This window comes from Lutjanus erythropterus, chromosome 13, assembly GCF_056507025.1.
Source record: "Lutjanus erythropterus isolate fLutEry1 chromosome 13, fLutEry1.hap2, whole genome shotgun sequence".
NCBI lineage: Eukaryota > Metazoa > Chordata > Actinopteri > Lutjaniformes > Lutjanidae > Lutjanus > Lutjanus erythropterus.
Window position 1 is genome coordinate 9872020 of NC_139329.1, and position 18570 is coordinate 9890589.

Genomic DNA, 18570 nt, shown 5'->3' on the forward strand with positions numbered 1-18570 from the left:
GGGTGTGGATAGAGGGTATGGAGTCTAAATCCTAACCAGGCCGTCACTGGAAAGTTGTTGCATGAGTCAGGTACACTGTAAATGTTAGAGGAGTAATAAAAAACAGAGCAGAGCAAAAGACACCTAGCAGAAAAAAGACAACAGAAACTATAGAGAAAAATGAGGGTTTTGACTGGAAAAACTGTTAGTAAATTCAATTATTAAATCCATTTGTAAAGGGATGACTTCATGTGCTGCTGCATTCACATTCCTGCTTCTCTCCTCATCTGGAGTAATACTGCTCACTTGGCATGTTTAAGATCAGCTGTGGCTAACAACACAGGGCTCAACAATAAGGACTGCCTGCTCGTTCTGTGCTACTAAAATGCCACGACGAGCTAGTAAACCTGGCAACTTGTAAAAAAGAATGAAACTATTTTGATTATCAATTAATTGTTAAAGTTCTTTTTCATACAAAATGGCAGAAAATGCCGTTTTCAGCCCCTGAAAGACAGAGGTTTCTTGCTCTTCTTCATTTATTATCAGTTTAAACAGAATCTTTGGGTTTTAAAGTGATAAAATGAGAAGTTTAAAGACATCCCCTTATTAAACTGTGATGGACATTTTATAGAGGTTGCCCATTTGCATTTGCAGCATACCCAAGTAAAAATTCACTTGGGTAAATTTCTTACCCACTTGCTCAGTTGGGGAAGTGAAAATACTGGCATTTAACCCTGCATTTGTACTAAAAGTAGTGTATGCCACCTTGTACTGAATAAATAAAACTGGAAAATCCATTGCAAGAAGAATTAATGCCTTGTCACTTGCTGTAATAAAACTTTTTTTGGACCATCACTGTGTATTCAGATTTATTTACTGATGGTAGCAGAAAGAATGACTTGGGGCCTCTAAGTATGCCAGCATGCTTGATGTATAATTTTGCAAATGTAGCAGCAGCACTATACCTTAGAACACATTTAAATACTTCATCAATTTTTGGGCAAAGTCTTTAATGTTTTAATACACAAAAACTAAAACACGCCGCATGTGAAGTGCTACAGATCCCTTATTTAATATGGAAAGATGAAACAGAAGTATAACCAAAAATAACTGCTCAGTGTCAGCAGTAGTTTCAAACACTGAAACTACTAGACACCTAAAAATCAAATTACTGGTTTCAATTCCTTATCATACATTTCGTTTGTTCATCAGTGAAAGTATTAGAATGAGTCATCACAGTTAGAGGGAGAAAATATAAATAAATGCAGAAGAGAGTCAGATAGAGAACCTTTAGTCACATAGCAACAGGAAATGTGTGCTTTGAGATTTACTTTAGCTCAAGGAGGGTTGTCAGTGAATTTTCCACATGAAGCACACTGACTCAAATGGCACAAAATCCTAACAGTGAGCCACAGACAGAAAAGAAACCAAAACTAGAAGAAGGATAAAAGTCCAGACATTTTCCAATCTAAGAGCTGAAGGACTGGAGTCTTGAGAATTTTAACCCACAAAGGATTCAGAGAGAAGAAACACATCAAAAATAAGGAGAACAGTGGAGTGCATTGTTACCCCGTTCTGCACTTGCACCTGGTGCAGTGAAGCAGCCACGACCAAGCAGCAAGGCTGTGGATGATGGGGGATTTTTGTTTGCTGGTAGGTGTTTTCATAGATTTGAAAACCTTCAAAAGCTTAGCATATTTAAAACAAAAAAAAGCCTCATTTGATAAATCCAACACAATTTGTAAGGAGAGTCCCACTGTGTGTGTACTAACATTTATTTCTACCCTAACAGCTTGTAATTTTTTTTCTCCCTCCCTGACAAAGATACTTTTCTACTTCTTCCTGTAGCTTATGACATACGCCACTACAGCAGCGAGGGCCACCAGTGCAGCACCTCCATAAAGCAGCATAGGGAGCTCTGATTCTATCTCCACCGGCTCCTCAGCTGGGGCTTCTATGGGGGCCTCCAGGACAGGGGGTGTGGGCTCTGGCTCTGCCTCAGTCTCTGGCTGGGGAGGCACTGTGACGGGCTCCGGCTCCTGTTCTGATTCAGGAGCTGGTTCTGAGGTGGCTTCAGGTTCTGCTGGTGCTGCTGGGGCTTCCTTGATTAGAGTTGAGGGTGTCACCTCAGCAGGCACTGGGGCGGGGCTGGCAGCTGGTTCTGGCTCAGGCTCTGGTTCTACTGCAGGAATACTTGAAGGTACCGGACAGATAAAAATTTCTGGCTCAGGCTCTGGTTCTACTGCAGGAACAGATAAAGGTGCTGGACAAGTAAAGATTTCTGGCTCAGAGGGAGGGGGCACAGCCACGTCTGGGAGGGGGGGAAGCAGCTCTGGTTCTGAGGAGAGGAGGGAGGGCTCTGCTGACAAGATTGCAGGCGTCTCTATTACAACTGGCTCCTCTAATGAAAGCAGGGAGGCCGGGGCTGCGGAGTCTGCCTCAGATGACGCTGGAACTGCTGGAGTTTGGTCCTTAAATTCTTCCCTGAGCTCAGCCAGCTCGCTCTCTGTGCCTAAAACACTCATCATGCTTTCTTCAATCGCTCCGCCCTCGCCGCCTTCCTCGAGCATCTCAGCCTCCTCGCGCTCGACGTGGACAATGTCTGAATTTGAGGAGTTGTTCTCGCTGCGCTCCTCAGCCAGAGCCACGCCCTCATTGCTGTCCAGACTCTTGACGTCTTCAGGGTCCATCACACCAACCTGTGCCCAAGACTCGTGGCCGGCCAGAGACACAGGTAAGCTTTCTGTCTGCCAGGAGCTCTGCTCACTGCTGTCTCCAGTGCAGAGCAGAGAGGAGGGGGGGCTGAGCTGGTCAGGATGCTGCTCCCCTGACAGGATGTAAATGTCGTTGCTGTCTTCAGCGATAGTCACACCTCGCTCAACCTCTGACTCAAGGCTAAATATTTCACACTGTGGAAGACAGAGACAGACATGTAAGGCTGGATGATATGACTCCTAAGTAGTATCTCACTATTCTTAGGCTATGTTGCAATATACACCTTGACTTATAAATTTTCTCTCAAGTAACACACCCTAAAAACATTAATATCGATGATCTCATAGAATATGCACTGTTGAATATAAAGCAGGACTGAGTGACACAGACAAAATTAAATTATCCTGAACAAATATTTCTATTGATACTACCACAACATTGTAGGGATGACTGCTGGTGCTTTTACAAAGTATTAACACAATGAGATTTCTGATAAATAATAATCAGTAATGTGGATATAATGACTAAATGGGTAAAGGCAAATAATAGAACAGCTGGAACAGTCTGCAGAAAATTAAATCACTTTGCTGTAATGCAGCTCTTAAAAGCAGGAAAAGACATATGATGATATAACAATCATGATATAACAATATAAAAAATCGAACACAATATCTATTCACATATCACAATATCGATATGTTGTCCAGCCCTACAGAGATGGTATCAGGGGACACAGGGACCAAACCAAACCTTTAGATGATGACTAGCCATCATCTAAAGGCTGGTAAAATATGCAAGTGACCAGTAGATTTGCTTCATTCACCAGCCAAAACAAACAATGTATAGAACAGAATAATCTAATGAGTGGCTGGTAAAATTTGAACATTCGCAAGCCATTTGGCTGGTGGACACCCTGACACAGTCTACATACATAATATGAAACTGCTCTGCTGTATACCTGAAGTTAGCCTTGTGTGCCACCTAGTGGTATGAAGCTACTAACCAACAACAGATCAGGAAGCATCTGCATAGCTCTTCTATTATGTAACAGATATGATCATGTGGTTATGAGGGACTAACGCAGAGGTCAGCTTGATGAAGGATAAATTTGCTGAACTAAATGTGACCTCAAAATATTAAAACTTTCACCCAAAGCTAGTTTTTCACATCAACCGGAAGAAACAAACAAAATATTGTAGCATGAGAGAGTGACCATACCAGCTATACAACACCATTTGCTGTGTGTGCAGTGATGCGATGCAGAATCTATACCATGTGGCTCATAAATAGGCCAGTGAGTGTTTACAATGAGCACAAAAGAACAAGATGCATGCTGACATGCTCACTGTCTTGTGGGCCTAAGTGTTGAAAACACTGGAAGGATAAAGAGGTTCATAAGATGTTGCTGTTGATGGCAGTTTGCTATACTTGAATTTTATTCTCTCACACTGTCCAGCAGTAGACTCTAACACCACCCACACAACAGCCCTGTGAGTCCAGGTTTGAAAAGACCTTAACTTTGGACTTCTGCACATTAGCATCTCTCCTCTTACATCACACAAAAGGGCAGTCCTATAATGCTATAGCAAAAATATTACAGAGTCACAGTTGTGCTGGCAGCTCTGTGAGGCTGCATTTAGGCCCAGTAGGGCTTTGAGCTAAATGCCAACTTCAGCATGCTAACACATAGAGATGATGCCAACATACTAATGTTTACAGCTATTCTTAGGTTTTTAGCTTGCTAACATTTGCTAAATAGACTGAAGAGCTAATGTACAACTGAGGTTGAAGGGAATGTCATTCATTTAGCAGGCATTTGGTACAGGTCATCCTAAACTAAAACTAAGAATTAAAAATGAATTGACAGACCACGATTGCTATGCACAGAGCCAAGCGTGTGCATCTAGATGTCACAGACACATGCTGAAAGTAGGCTGAGTGTATGGCAAACAACTGATCTGGGTTTGAGTTTAATATGGATCTGTCATGATCAAGCTTCTCTGCTGTGTTTAGGAGCGACCTGAACAGACAAGATTCAAATAGACAGTGGGAGTGTGAATGTTTGCGTATGTGGGAGTGTGTGTGCAGCAGACAGACAGGTTCTGACAGCAGAGACTAACTCCCAAGGCAACACTGAAGACCATGATTATTATCATGTTGTCAAATGAGTGTCTGTTGACCACCAATTTGCATCTGATCCACATGGCATTTACCTTTCATTGAAGTATACAGTATGTAAATTATTGCTGACCTATGTGAAATATGATTTTTATATGACATGGTCAAGCTGTGAAGGTTATTTTCCTTACAAGGACACTCATATGGCAGCTGGATCCTGGGAGGCAGGAAAGAGATTAAATCTAACAGCGTTCCATCGTTATCCAACATTTGCTTTCTCCATAAGCTGATTTGCATGTGGGAGAGCAAGAGTGTTTCACCAAACCTCCCTCAGGATACAGGCTTCCCATCAGCTGGACACAACAGGACAGGGATACTGCATGGTATAAAAGCCACAGCCAAATTCCACTGATGGTATTCAGAAAAAATGACAATTCTTCTCCTGCATTTGTAGTTTCAAGTTGTTACTGCTTCAACATCTTCACTGAAATATATCCCCATAAGGAATAATTCCAAATCAATCACTCACTCCACAAGGGAACTACATAAAAATCTCACTATACAAACTTCTTTTAAATGATAAACATCCTGTACATCGCCATGTATCCTGAGTGAAAATTATGCACAGATGAACTTGGTGTCCCAACCTTTCTTGCACTGTCAAGCATGATAAACCACTTCTTACATAACTTTTTGTACAGTTTGGTGGTAGCCGCCAATCAGCTTTAAGTATATGAATTACACAGGACGAATTCACTATCACTAATCAGGTGAAGTCCAAAACAAGAGGCACAATGAATAATAGTAAACTATGCAACAAAAATTCATGAATAAACATCCATAACTTAACAGAAAATAAACAATGGAAAAAACACACCTGAGGAGAAAACCCACTCTGAATCTGTTCTGGTCTTTCCTTAACGCTCCACGTTGTTGTGCTCCAGCACTACCAAAGCTGGGAAACACACTAACGTTTTAAGTGTTAGTCGTTAGGTGTGTTCTACAGTTCTCCACCCTCGCCCCAAGACAAACTATATAAAAAAAAAAAAAAAGAAAAGGACACATTCCTGTTGTAGAGACGAGGCTGTACAGCCTACCTGTCACAGCATTGCCTTTTCCCTCTCACACAGCATTACACTGCTCTGGTATTAAACACTGAATTTAACAGACAAGTGCTGTGTAACATAGCCGATGCCTGAAAGACCCTTAAGAATATCTCTAAACTCATTTTGGGAGAAGAAAACAGCTGCCACATTTTTGGAATAACTACAAGTGCATGCTACATTGCTATGCGACTACCACATACTGTCAATATGCTGCATCCATTTGCAAACATTTGATGTGAGATGTTACACACACTTTGTGTTCACAAAATTTCAGATCAACAAGAACACAAAACTGAAAACAGTTTATTTCCTGGTCATTTCTGAATGATAACACGAACCAGTGACATTTATAAGGCTTATGTCATCACTGCTCCTAATGAACTAGCACTGCAAGAGGTCACAAAGCAGCAGACTGATTAAGTGAAACCCATGACTGCTCATCAGCATCTAATTTACCTTTATTTTCATTAAAAGCCTAACTAGATTATCAGCCAAAATGGCGATGCAGATTGTATGTGAAATTAAGGTACATGCAAAATGAAATACGTCTCCAAAGGAAGAATTTTCATCGCCACTAACACAGATGGCTTTTCTTCATGTTTTAAATCTCTCAACTAGAATATCTACTGTCTACTGTCACATGTCTCCATCAGCCCAAAACAAAACAATATAACCTTGTTATGGAAGAATACTGTCAACCAATCTCACCCTTTCATCCACAAATAAAAGTGATACAAATAATTAATTTAATTCTCTTCCTCTAACAACAGCTTTTGTCTCAAAAAAGGATATTCTATTATGATGTTTAGACACATTATAACACCATAAATTTCATACAGAAGCCCGGGCAAGATGAGGGCTGAACATGTTTATGGAATCTGACAACTTTGGAAGAGTTGTGGGCAATAAATAGTCTGGTGCTGATGTGCAGCCACACAGTTTGCATCAGTAAATATTGGTTTTTTGGCCAGTCATCATTAACAGTGTTGTGGCAGCAGTGACACTGACGGATAAACAGAAGGGCAGAGAGATGGACGGTTGCCCTGTTTAAACCCTGGCAGTCAGCTGATGTGCTGCTGCTGCTGTACTGTAAGTTTTTTAGCATGCTACAAGTGGGCCAGTCAAGCCCCTGGTGATGATGATGTTGGAGGATTATGAGAGTTATTTTTGGGGCTTCCTCAGTCTGCACAGGCACTCTACACTAGTCCGGTCTCATGTTGATGCAGTGGCACAGTAATGCACATTTTTCCTCACCCAGGCGCTCGCGAGAGGGTGCTTACATAACACGGGGGAGCACTGTAACACTGTGCAGGGCGCAGGGTGCAGCATGATGTGACGTGCCCTGACACAGCCCTGGCTGGAACCTTTGCAGCACCTTGTCCTTAAAATATCATCACTGCAACATCGCTGTTTCCAAGCAGCAACAGCTACTGCCAATGTTAAACTAAGGGCCTTTAGGAGTCCATTTATTGCCTTTTATGATATGCTGCTTTGACTATCAAATTCTGCAATAAAATAAAGCATGTCTTCCTTATCTCTTTGCATCAGCTGCAATTGTCAGTGTGCCAATTTTAAACCTCAGGAGTCACATTACATCACACTCACAAGGACTGTAATATGAAATGGCTATTGTGCACACTCAGTTCTCATGCAGCGGTTTTCCCTGTCAGACTCTGAGGGACTGTTGTATGACTGACAACAGAATACAAGTGTACAGACTGACAGACGGGTGACAGGCTGTGAACAAACTATTAGAGACAACCCGGAAAGGTAGGCTGGTGTACTGGGACTTAACTACAACCATCCGTACAGTACAGTACAGTACAGTACAGTACAATCTCTTTCACCATGTGCACCATTTTTTCTCAGCCCCCCCACCCCGCCATCCCTCCCCAATCATGTCCTCTTGTACTCGCCCCTGGCTGTGCGCTGTCTGAGGGCTGCTGGTTTTGTTCCTGCCAAATGAAGTGTACACCACATTAGGGTCATAATAATCCTTATTGTATTCTGATGTGACTAACAACGGCATCATGAGAGCCACCCAAACATGGTGCCTCACTTAACCTACAGTCACACCAATGTCCTGCAAAGGAGAGGACATCGGTAGGAATCTGTACATTTAAGATTTCTATTGTAGTAACAAAAATGCTGGAAGAGTAATAAATGACATAAATATAATAGAAAAACGTGTTTCTGCTCACCATCTTTTATAATAAAAATTTGATGTTCCTCATTCAGAAGGAATTGGTATTTTTATATTTTCTGTTCTTTGCTTTCACATTGTATTTTCTTGTGCAATATTAAAAAAAAAAAATCAAGCCGTACAACATGTTTACACGCATCCACACAACAATGACAAGACCTGGAAATACTGACGTATTCCACTGTCGAGACTTTGTTACTGCTGCACAGTCACACACTTGCACGCACACATCCAGACCATTAAACTCACTCTGTGTCCATCCTACCTCAGTGTGAAGTCCTGCTTTCACTTGAATAGACAAAACTCAAGTCGAGGAGATGGAGTGGATGCAGGTAGCCAGTTGAAGAGAAGTGTGCATGCAGGCAGCTGTCAAACTAATGGAGATTTTACTTTGCTCTCACTGGCTCACCATGCTCAGTCCCCCCACCCCCACCCCCCGCCCCCTCTCCCTCCTTCGTAGTCCCTCCCTTCCTATCGTCAATCTCCTCATGCCATCTCTCTCTCTGTCTCCTCCTTTCTCTTCAACCCTCCATTGCCGATCCTGCCCCAGTCGTTCATCTGCTCATCCCCTGTGACATAATGCAGAGCAATAATGTATCTTTGTTTCGAGCCAGCACACTATGTTCACGTTACACTGCACGAAACCGGGCAAGGCATCATGACAATGAGGTAATGGCGACCAGAGCGGTGGCTAACAGGTCATGTGACCCTTCATCAGCATGACCTCGTTCATAGGGAGCCATCTGTGACGCAGTGTTCTACTTATTACAACATTGGAAAGCCATCCAAAACACAAGAAAAGTTGTAGTTGCAAAAGTCATATGTCTACAATAATACAAAAACTAACACCACAGCAAAGTAAAGATTACGAAATCATTTGACTAAGACTGGAAATATTTTTGCGATCCCTTCATGAGCGTGAGTAAACACCCACACTAGAAGTGCCTCATCACATCAGGGTGTTCTCACCTGAGGACATATCAGTCACAACTTGCACAGCTGAACTGCAACTGCAAGAATTACTACTCAGCTCCAGCAGCAGGGTTCACACAAACAGAATTCATGTTTAAATAAGCTTGTTCCCTTCATTAACAAATAATTAATGCTACGTCTTATTTAACAGAGATATAATCAGGCTTTGGGTCTAAATTATGATTGAATGTTGTCAACAGATGGATGTTTAAGTTGTAAATGACCAGAAAGTAGATTACATGAAGTATTTGATCCCTGCCTAACAGGAGACTGGGGCTGCTGGTTTGGTTTAAAATGAAGGTATTATACTACAAAAAAATATTTAACAGTGACTACACTTAAATACTGTGAGGTTACTCATCTAGGTCATCTGTTGAAGATTCATTGTCAAACATATTCATTTGATGGTGACATACATTTTTAGCCTGGTGAACAATAATGAATGTGTTTGTTGTAGGGAACAGGGACTATGAGGTATGAAACATCTGTACAGGAAGCTCACTGATGCCCTCATCTGGCTATTTTGAGGATGGTGGAAGCATTTTTGTGTATACTTTGCTCTAATTCCCAAGTTTCTGTTCCATCCATGGTGCCTCTTGCATCATATTTAACAACTAAGAAGCACTAAATAGTCATAAGAATAACCTGATATAAGAATAACTAAAATTATATTTCAATGACAGAGATGTTAGTTTGTTTGTGTTTCTATGTAACTTTGGTGTTATATGAAGAAAGTTTGGATTCACAGAAGTCACACAATAAAACAAACAAACTAACCAACTGGTAGATGAGCAGCTCCAATGTTCTGTGAGGTAAAATGATAATATGAATCAATGTTTTTACAGAAGGAGTCTGGTTGCTTTAGAAAGAGTGATATTTGGCTTATATAACAGTGATTCGGTTTGATCTGCCTTGTAGCGGCAGTAATTCAGCCCCATCTGACACTGTTTTGTTTGGCAGAGCCATTTGTTGAATGAGGACAGGCAGACAGAAGCCACGGTTTCAAGTGAGAGACTTACTGTTTTATTATTCTGTTTGCTTAAATTGTTTGTGTTTCATAAATTTATGTTTCATGTAACTAATGTAATAAAACTTGAACTGGGAAGAAATTGTGCATTTTGTTTCTCATTAATTATTAATGATTCATTGATTACTGATTGTTAACATGTTCAACTATCAGTTGAGAAAAATGCACAAAATTTGCAACCCTATACCTCATACAACCTCACTTCAAAAAAAAAAATCCCTGCAAGTATAAAGTATAAATATAAGCATTTAAGGGGTTACCTCCATCACGTGTTTAAAAACTCACCCATCCTCCCTGCTGGATGATGTAGGCAGCTTCATCCTCCTCTATGAAGCGCATCCCCAGATGCAGCAGAGTTGTCAGTGACTGGCCCTCACTTTGTAAAGCCTGGAGCAGCACCAAAGGCACTAGGACCTGGGAGGGAAGGGATGGGGATCAGGGGGGCATAAATGTTGTAACTTTTGTTTGTCCTGAGTGGTGTGTCATTTAAAAAAACACATATCACACCTTTGTAAACAGAGACATACAACCCACCTTGTTCCAGCCTTCCTGTGAGCGTGTTGAGAGATCGAGTGTTGCGTCTCTGAATCTCTGGTAATCCAGTGGCCTAAAACACACACAGACATAATGTGGTCAGATTATGTGATCATGCTGTCCAGGGCTTATTGCTTCTCTTGATTTTTTTTGCATTGTTTCTTTGTTTATTCATGATTATCTGGTTTAATGATCTACCGGTATGTTGAGCTGGTGGTCACAGTGTTTTGTAACTCATCACTTGTGTGCCAGTGATGACTTATGAAGCCACACCTTCCTCCTTGGTCATATTATGGGTTGACCAATTATCAGATCCGATATCATATTCATATTTTATGATTATATGTAGTTTTTTCAAATCTGAGTACATATATTTCAATTAAACATACGCTCAAAGGTCCAGCATGCAGAAAGATTTAAAGGAGGTTATTGGCAGACTCTATCATTATTCATGTGTTCAATAGTGCATATTCAAGCGAGAGCCTTATTGTTTTATTATTCTGTTTGTTTGAATTGTTTGTGTTCTATAAATTTGCTGCACATTGCTATTGTACCAGCAGAATTGTTTAAATAAAACTTGAACTGAGAAAAAGATGTGTCAAAAGTTAACTGCAAAACTTTATATTTCATGCAGTACAGTTCTTCTTCCTCATTTTACTGCATCACAGTTTAAGTTGAAGAGTTCAAGAGAAACTGAACTAAGCAGCAGTATGTCAACATTGACTTTGCCATTCCTCTGAGATTGCAACTCTCACCTCGTGGGCACACACATTTTGCTCTGTTTGAATGTAGTGTGAGAAGAGGAATCAGTCCTGAATAGTGTAGCTGCTGCACTGAGCACCACAATTCTGTTTCCATGTGGAATATATGAACTTTGGATTAACTGTTTGTAAGCAGCCACAACATGCAGTAATTGTCTCAAAGCACTGATGCTGATTAAGCATCAATTTTGTTACATAAACAAGTCAGAGAGCTGCAAACTGACCCTGCGAGGAGTGTGTGTACAGCTGCTGCCAGGTGTGTGTCGAGCTCGCTGGCCACCCGGTCTCCCACTGCAGCGAGGCAGTCTTCAATAGAGGTCTCTGGGTTGGCCGGATTAAAAACCAGCGATGCGTGCCGGTCAAAACCTGTTGTGGAAAAAGCTGCAAACACACAGACCACAGGACAGAGTGATATCTCACACAGGCAGGGCAGTTCTCTTTTAGGAATTATTTGCATGGCCAGAGAGCAAAACCTAAGGTGGTAACACTGGGGAGAAGCAAGAAAATCATCTTATAAAAAAATCCATAATGAAATGAATGATTCATCTATAATGAAGATATGCATTAGCACAGCCCTAAAGATGTATAGTTTTTATAACTAAGACATTGTGGAGGCTGACTCCATAATGGTTAACTTCAAAACATAAGACTTGAGAGCTGAAAATGACCTGCAATTTGTAACTCATAAACTAAATAAAAGGATAACCACTTGAATAGGTTGTGTGTGTGTCTACTCACAGGCAGAGATTTCATCTTCCAATTGTCTTAGCTCTTCTTCTATCTGTCTTTTTATCATTGTGATCCTCTCTCTCTCATGCTGGGCCTCTCCTGAAAGAGATAAACACAGCATACGACTGTCTCTCATGTACACAGACACACACCAATACAGATACAGAGCCTTCACAAATACTACACAGCATAATATTACACAAAACCTTGAAAGATAATTGAATTTACAATGTCATTTCTGTTCTGAATCTTAACTCAATTCTTTGTACACTCTTTTGTAGCGTGTGACACAGGTCTTCATCTGCTGATGTTTGTATTTACTGTTGTAACAATGCTGTTATGATGCCCTGTTGGCCAAGCTTTATTCTGACATAATGACAAGCCATTGATGTCTGCACACGCAGCATGACACTGAATTCTCACCTTTGCCAAAAAGCAGTTGTGCATGCATAAACACTAACTTTCCTGCAGGTGAGAAATGTGTTTGCAGGCCGAGGTGCAGCTACTGTAAAACCATTATTTACACCTTTTACTGTCAAGTGATTCATTTACTCCTCCTCGGCATGATGTAGCTGGACTCGAGAGGAGAGTGCTCTCTTGTTGCGTGCATCCAAGGCACCAATGCACAGCTCATGCTTATGTAAATTATTTAGAAGTTTCAGTCTACACTGCTGAGGACATAATGAACCAGACAAGGGGCAACACTGACACAAAAGCTGCTTGGGGGAGATGACCATGAGCTTTCACATTCACACAAAACACATTCTGAATGTACTTCTTCTGCTACAAAAGATTCAGCAGTCATTTGATAAGGATGGGTGACACTCCCCTGCTCGCACACTCAACCCAAACACATTCGCCAAGCACGTGCACAGACAGACCTCGGGGGGGCTGCCCCTTTGGCTTCTGACTACACAAGTGCCCTTTTGGCAACACATTTTTTGTGTGTTGTAATTTCCACAACTGCATTTGAGTTTAAATTCTTTGAGACTGCACACACCCATTCCCCTCCCTCCCACACCTGCATCTTCACAGGTAGTCAGTTAACAACAGTTTACCCTGACCCTCATCACTGTCTGTGAAATTAAACCACAGTATTAATGCAGTGCAGTATTAATCTTTACAGGCCAGTGTGGCATAAAATAATGTCATCGATTAAGAGGAGTGAACTCTGGTGGGGGTTAGTTCCTTTGCCAGCAAACTGAAACAAATGAATGGCCTATGAATGACATGGTTAGTAATCTATGCAATCATACTCAGAGAACTGAGGCATTCACCTGAAAAGAAAGCTACTGTAGAATGTGTGCACTGCAGTATCTGACGGTGTGTGTCAATCATTATGGATGGTTTTCATTGTGTACATTTGAGGTGGATGTTTGTGTATGTGTGTGATAGAAGGAGAGAGAACAGAGCAGCTTGGGGAAATATTCAGAGCCTTTATGAAGGAAAAGTACTAATCCCACACTGGAAAAATACTGTTAGGAGTAAAAGTCCTGAATTTCTAACGCAATTTAAGTTGAAGTATGTAGTAATAATCAGGTTAATTTTAATTTTATTTAATTTAATTTAAATTTATTTTATAGAACACTAAAGCATAATGCTCCTTTGTTGTGCTTTAGTCAGACAAAATTATCTGTTGCTAAATAGTACTGAAACTTTTAACAATAGTTCTGTTTGATTGTTGCACCCAGATCTATTAAATATTACTATCTGTATGGTTTTCCTCACAGCCAGTCACCAGTGTGTGATTGCCCAACTACTGCAGCAGCTACAACCCATACAATCTGTGGTGTGGTGAAGTTGAGGGTGGTGTCTTTGATAGAGTTGGCAGTTGCTGAGATGCCACTAAAATGTTTGAAAGCATGCATACTATATACCTGTGGCATCTGATAAAAATAAATGAATGATGGGTATCGAATAAAGTAGAAAGACACATATCAAATGAAGTATTCTATTGGTATCAGTATCACTCTAAAAGTACTGCTATTGTATTATTTATTATTAATAATCCCCAGTCCTATCAGCAGCTACAAATGAAAGGGTATTAAAATTCCATATCATGATTATAGTGACTACAATGATCCTGTTATCATTATTATCACAGTATTGTTAAAATTTGCTGAAAATTTGATTGAGACACTGATTATTGTTTCATCCCTACTAGCAGCCAATAGAAAAGAAATTACCTTTGATGTGAGTTTTTTTTTTTTCCAATTACTGTTTTTGAGACAGAAATTAAACGCAGATGTTGAACAGGAAGGAAGAGGGCACCCAGTCATCCCCTTTTCTATTCTGTCCATGTGCCTGCAGCTCATACATGAACGCCCTGAGGACCAGTTGTTAGTTTTTCCTGGGCTTGGTGCTGTTTCAGCACTGAGCCAGACAGCTAGCCAGCCAACTATTTTGCTTCGGTCCATTGGCGTGTGAGTGATCCTACGGTGATTGCACATGACAGGTTGTCAGAAATTGGACCGGGTCAAGCGGAAAGCAGGGATCAGCCACTCCTCTGCCTTTCTCCGCCCATTCCCAGCATGCACACAATAAAAAGGGGCAGGAAATACACAGAACTTCCCCTTCTCTCTCTTTTTGTTTACCATCTATTCTTCTGCTTTTATTGCTTAAAATGTCTAAGCATTTCTTTTTCATTTAACTGTCTTCATATCCTGTGACAGAATGAATGACATGCCTGCAAAATTGTCTTACTTTTCATGTGGGATGTTTCTCTTCCTGCAATCAATCAAATTTATTTCACCACTAACAAACTGTCCATAGTTTCATTGCATGACATGTTGGTGGAAAGTGTGGGACGAGGTTACTTAAGTTAAATAAAACTAAACTAGGTGTAAACAAAACTTGTAAAAAAAAAAAAAAAAACTAGAAAAAACAGGAAAATAACTGAACATTATGTTTTATTCTAGTCAATTGGGTCAAATTTATCACCACAACAAGCATGAGGACGCATTGGTGCATATGTTTGAGACTAGGATGTCTCCAAGACTGTGACTCAATTCCCTAGACCTATTCTGATCCTCCTAAATCTTGTTGTTGAGAAATACCCCACATATAATAATAATATTGTATTTTAAAAAATACAGAAATTAAACTAAACTAAATTCAAAAAACAAAATAAAAACTAAGGAAAAATACACAACCACAAAAACTTTGAACTGGGATTTAGTTTCACACATCATTTCTCTAAAAGCACAAAACACATTTATAAAAGAATTACAAATGTGACATATGGATGGGTCAAAAACTGTTCAAAAACACTTTTTTTTGTATGCCAGACGCATAACGAACAAGATGAAAAACAGGCATGCTACAAACCTTGAGGTCAAGACACAAGACTGCTATAAAAGCCTCTATAAATCCAGACCAGAGTTGTCAGCTACTTTAGACACCATAATGGAATGATTGTTGCTGGGCCTGTGGAGAGTTTCATCTATTTGTTTACAAGCACTCCATAACTGTCGTGTTTCTGTGTCTGTGTCAGAGAAGGCCAAATTGAGCTGGTAAACAGGTGGCAACCTGCCTACACACCCTGAATGTTTTACTACCATGCGTGAATGTGCACACAATTCTATTTGTGTGCTGTGAGAATGCAATGAGGTTAACATATCTGTCACACACGTCATGCAGAGGCTGTAGAAAGCACCACAGCAGGGTGTCCTTGACAGTAGTTGCACTTCAATAATAAGTAGTGTCCCTTAAGGACATATGGACAATTCCCCTCCGCACTTCACTTTCAGGTTGAAGCGATACCTTCAAGTAGATTATGTTAAAAACAAGAAAAGTCTTTCCTCTCACCTTCAGCTGTGGTTAGTGCCTGTGATCTATTAACAGGCAGCATTCCCAGGTAGCTCAGCACAATGTACTTGGTTTCATAATGGAAATCCTCAGCCACAGTGGCGGTGATGGAGGCAGAAGAGGTGGAGCCTGAGGTAGCCATTGAACAGACCTGTGTCAGACTCTCAGGCACATAAGTTCTTACAGTCAAAGCTGGACGTCTCACCTGAGGAAAATGACAGCGAGAGGAGAAAAATTTAAACCTCTTATTTCGACAGTCATAACTGTTGCAATACAATCAATTCTGGGGGAAAACAGACATTCACCAAACTTTAGGGAAACCACATCATTCTGTGGAGAAAAGCCTGGAGGACACATGTTGGGAAACTGCAAAACAGCTGGTAGATGTAAGTTACAAAACAAGTCCCACTTGGTGTCATCACACGCATGGGAGCACAATGTCCTACGCCCATTGTGCAAGGTGGACATGTCCATTTGTCCATCTGGAAAAGCTAAAATTGATCACTAAATGTTATTACTGGTGCCCCTGGGACTACATGCCTGCTAATTTAAAACAAAAAAGGAGGTAGGCCCAAGACATCTGTCTCTTACATGAGTACGTTTTGTACCTACTTCATGACACAATGCAACTTACATAACACACGTGGTGGACAGAGGGACGTTGAAAGTCCTTCAATAAGAGCCTTTACTGAACAAGTGTTTATTGGAACTTCAAATAGCCCTCTTTAAGAAAATAAACCACCGTTTACAAACTGGCAAATGATGCGTCGGACTTAATCAGCTCACGTCGTGAGTTGATTAGAGAGAGATGAGTTGACACCATGCGGACCAAAAGTGAGATTAGTGTCAAGTTTGCCAAATTAGAAAAAAATAGAAAACTTCCGGCTTGAACTGTCAAAATAAAACGTCTCGCTGACTTATGGAATTCCTAAACCGAGAAATGTCAGCTCAAAAGTTCAGCTGAAATTATTATAATGAGAATAGTTATTGGACTTTTAGCAAATACTATTACCGTTCATTTTTCCTTAATGACAGCATGGCTCTAAAACACTACGACATAACGTTTTAAGCTGATACTCAGTTAATAACCAGCCAGACATGTAGCCTATTAATAATAATAATAATTACCTGACATGTTACATAGCAGTGTCTGCTACCATTAATGTTACAACGGAAAGTCCGTTTTTAAGCAGACAAGCTGGAACATCTCAGCACACATGCAAGCTATAGCTAGCTTATCATTACACGTTTTAGGTGCTATTTCAGAGACTCAAAACTTAATTTGAACTTAAATTCAGGCAAGAGGGAGTCAATTTCTTACCGTCCTTGTCCAAAGGCAACCAGGTGCTGACAAACGACAAGAACAGGGGAAATATGCGCCACAATCCCCAGCAGCAGTAGTTGAAGAGGGCAGACCACCACTGGCAGGCAGCAGTAGCACTAGCACACTGTGTGCTTTGGACGCTACACAAGCTAGCGAGAATGTAACACCAACCTTCCTGTTGTAACCTTCAAAATAACACTCTCATTAGTTTGTGGACAAGGGTTACAACTTGATCACGCAACGCTACTAACTTTACAGCGAAAGTGACCGTTAACTTGTAGGATCGTTTCTAGTATATCCTAGTAACGAGCGCACGTGCATCATGGCAATTGTGAATGGGATTTCGAATATCATATAATAATATGCCTTTTCTTAAATGAAAAGAGATACTCTTGAATGAAAATCCACATAATAATTAAAATTACCTTTCCTGAAAGGATATAAAGTATACAATATCCAACATAAACCTCAAAGATGGACGATACCATCAAATATGACACACTGATACGTTCTTAAAATTACACAAAAATGGACTGAATGAGTGCGGTCCGAGTGCGTTTCCTTTTTGTCAAAATCAGTCTGCGTATATTTACAGTAATGTGTGTACTGTCCTCTTGTGGAGAGAGAGTCCGTGAAATGGGGCGGGGTCGGATTAAATAGTGGGATCAGGCCCGAATAATAAATATCAAATTATACTGCGATGATTGTTGACTGGAGGACCGGAAGTGCACCGGGAGCTGCAACGCCTGTGTTTGACCACAGGGTGGTGCCAAAGTAACGTCTTAATGTATTTAATGATACTGCGCCGTTTTTCCAACCTTTACTCAACATCTTTAAATAACAAATAGGCAGTGTCATTTTAAACACATCTAAAAACACAATAAATCTAGGTAACATAAATTAAAACGCTAAAACAAAAACCCAAATAGAAATAATAAGTAGAGGAGAATAATTCTAATATTAAAAGGTAAAGAAATTAAATGAACTCCAGATGGATTTAAATCCAATACACAGTTAAATTAAGGGCAAAGTTACGAGATTTTGATCACATTTTCTGTTTAATTTTGTAGCCTTATACCCGCCAAAACTCAAAAGTACCAAACATAGTGACATTTTACACCCCAGTCTCAGTCTCATCCCAGAATGTATTTTAGCTATTTACATTTTAAATGCCATTCTTTGGATTAGGATTAGTATTCATATGAGTAGTTTCTTTATTTGTCTTTTTTTTTGTCCGCTCTGTATGGGCCCCTCTGTGCTATGAAGTTTGTAATTGTATACATTTTTTCATGGTT

The 18570-nt window shown here is 40.4% G+C and overlaps 1 protein-coding gene across 1 annotated transcript; it reads right to left on the bottom strand.

Annotated features, from left to right (window-relative positions):
- Positions 1 to 972: 972 nt before the first annotated feature.
- bcl2l13 (BCL2 like 13) lies at positions 973 to 17430 on the bottom strand. Its single transcript, XM_084734473.1, has 7 exons — positions 17273 to 17430; positions 15952 to 16156; positions 12154 to 12243; positions 11640 to 11796; positions 10655 to 10727; positions 10406 to 10534; positions 973 to 2888 (listed from the first exon to the last, which is right to left on the bottom strand). Exons 2-7 carry the CDS (start codon positions 16091 to 16093, stop codon positions 1812 to 1814), a joined length of 1668 nt encoding a protein of 555 aa, XP_084590599.1. The 5' UTR covers positions 16094 to 16156; positions 17273 to 17430; the 3' UTR covers positions 973 to 1811.
- Between the last annotated feature and the right edge of the window lie 1140 nt (positions 17431 to 18570).

Bases quoted from the DNA above. Each gene is read 5' to 3' on its own strand.
- bcl2l13 (XM_084734473.1), bottom strand. From the start codon at position 16,093: ATGGCTACCTCAGGCTCCACCTCTTCTGCCTCCATCACCGCCACTGTG. The intron at 11,797-12,153 runs GTGAGTAGACAC...GTGTGTTTGCAG, and splicing joins GGAAGATGAAATCTCTGCCT to CTTTTTCCACAACAGGTTTT. The intron at 10,728-11,639 runs GTCAGTTTGCAG...TGTGTGTTTTAG, and splicing joins GTACACACACTCCTCGCAGG to GCCACTGGATTACCAGAGAT.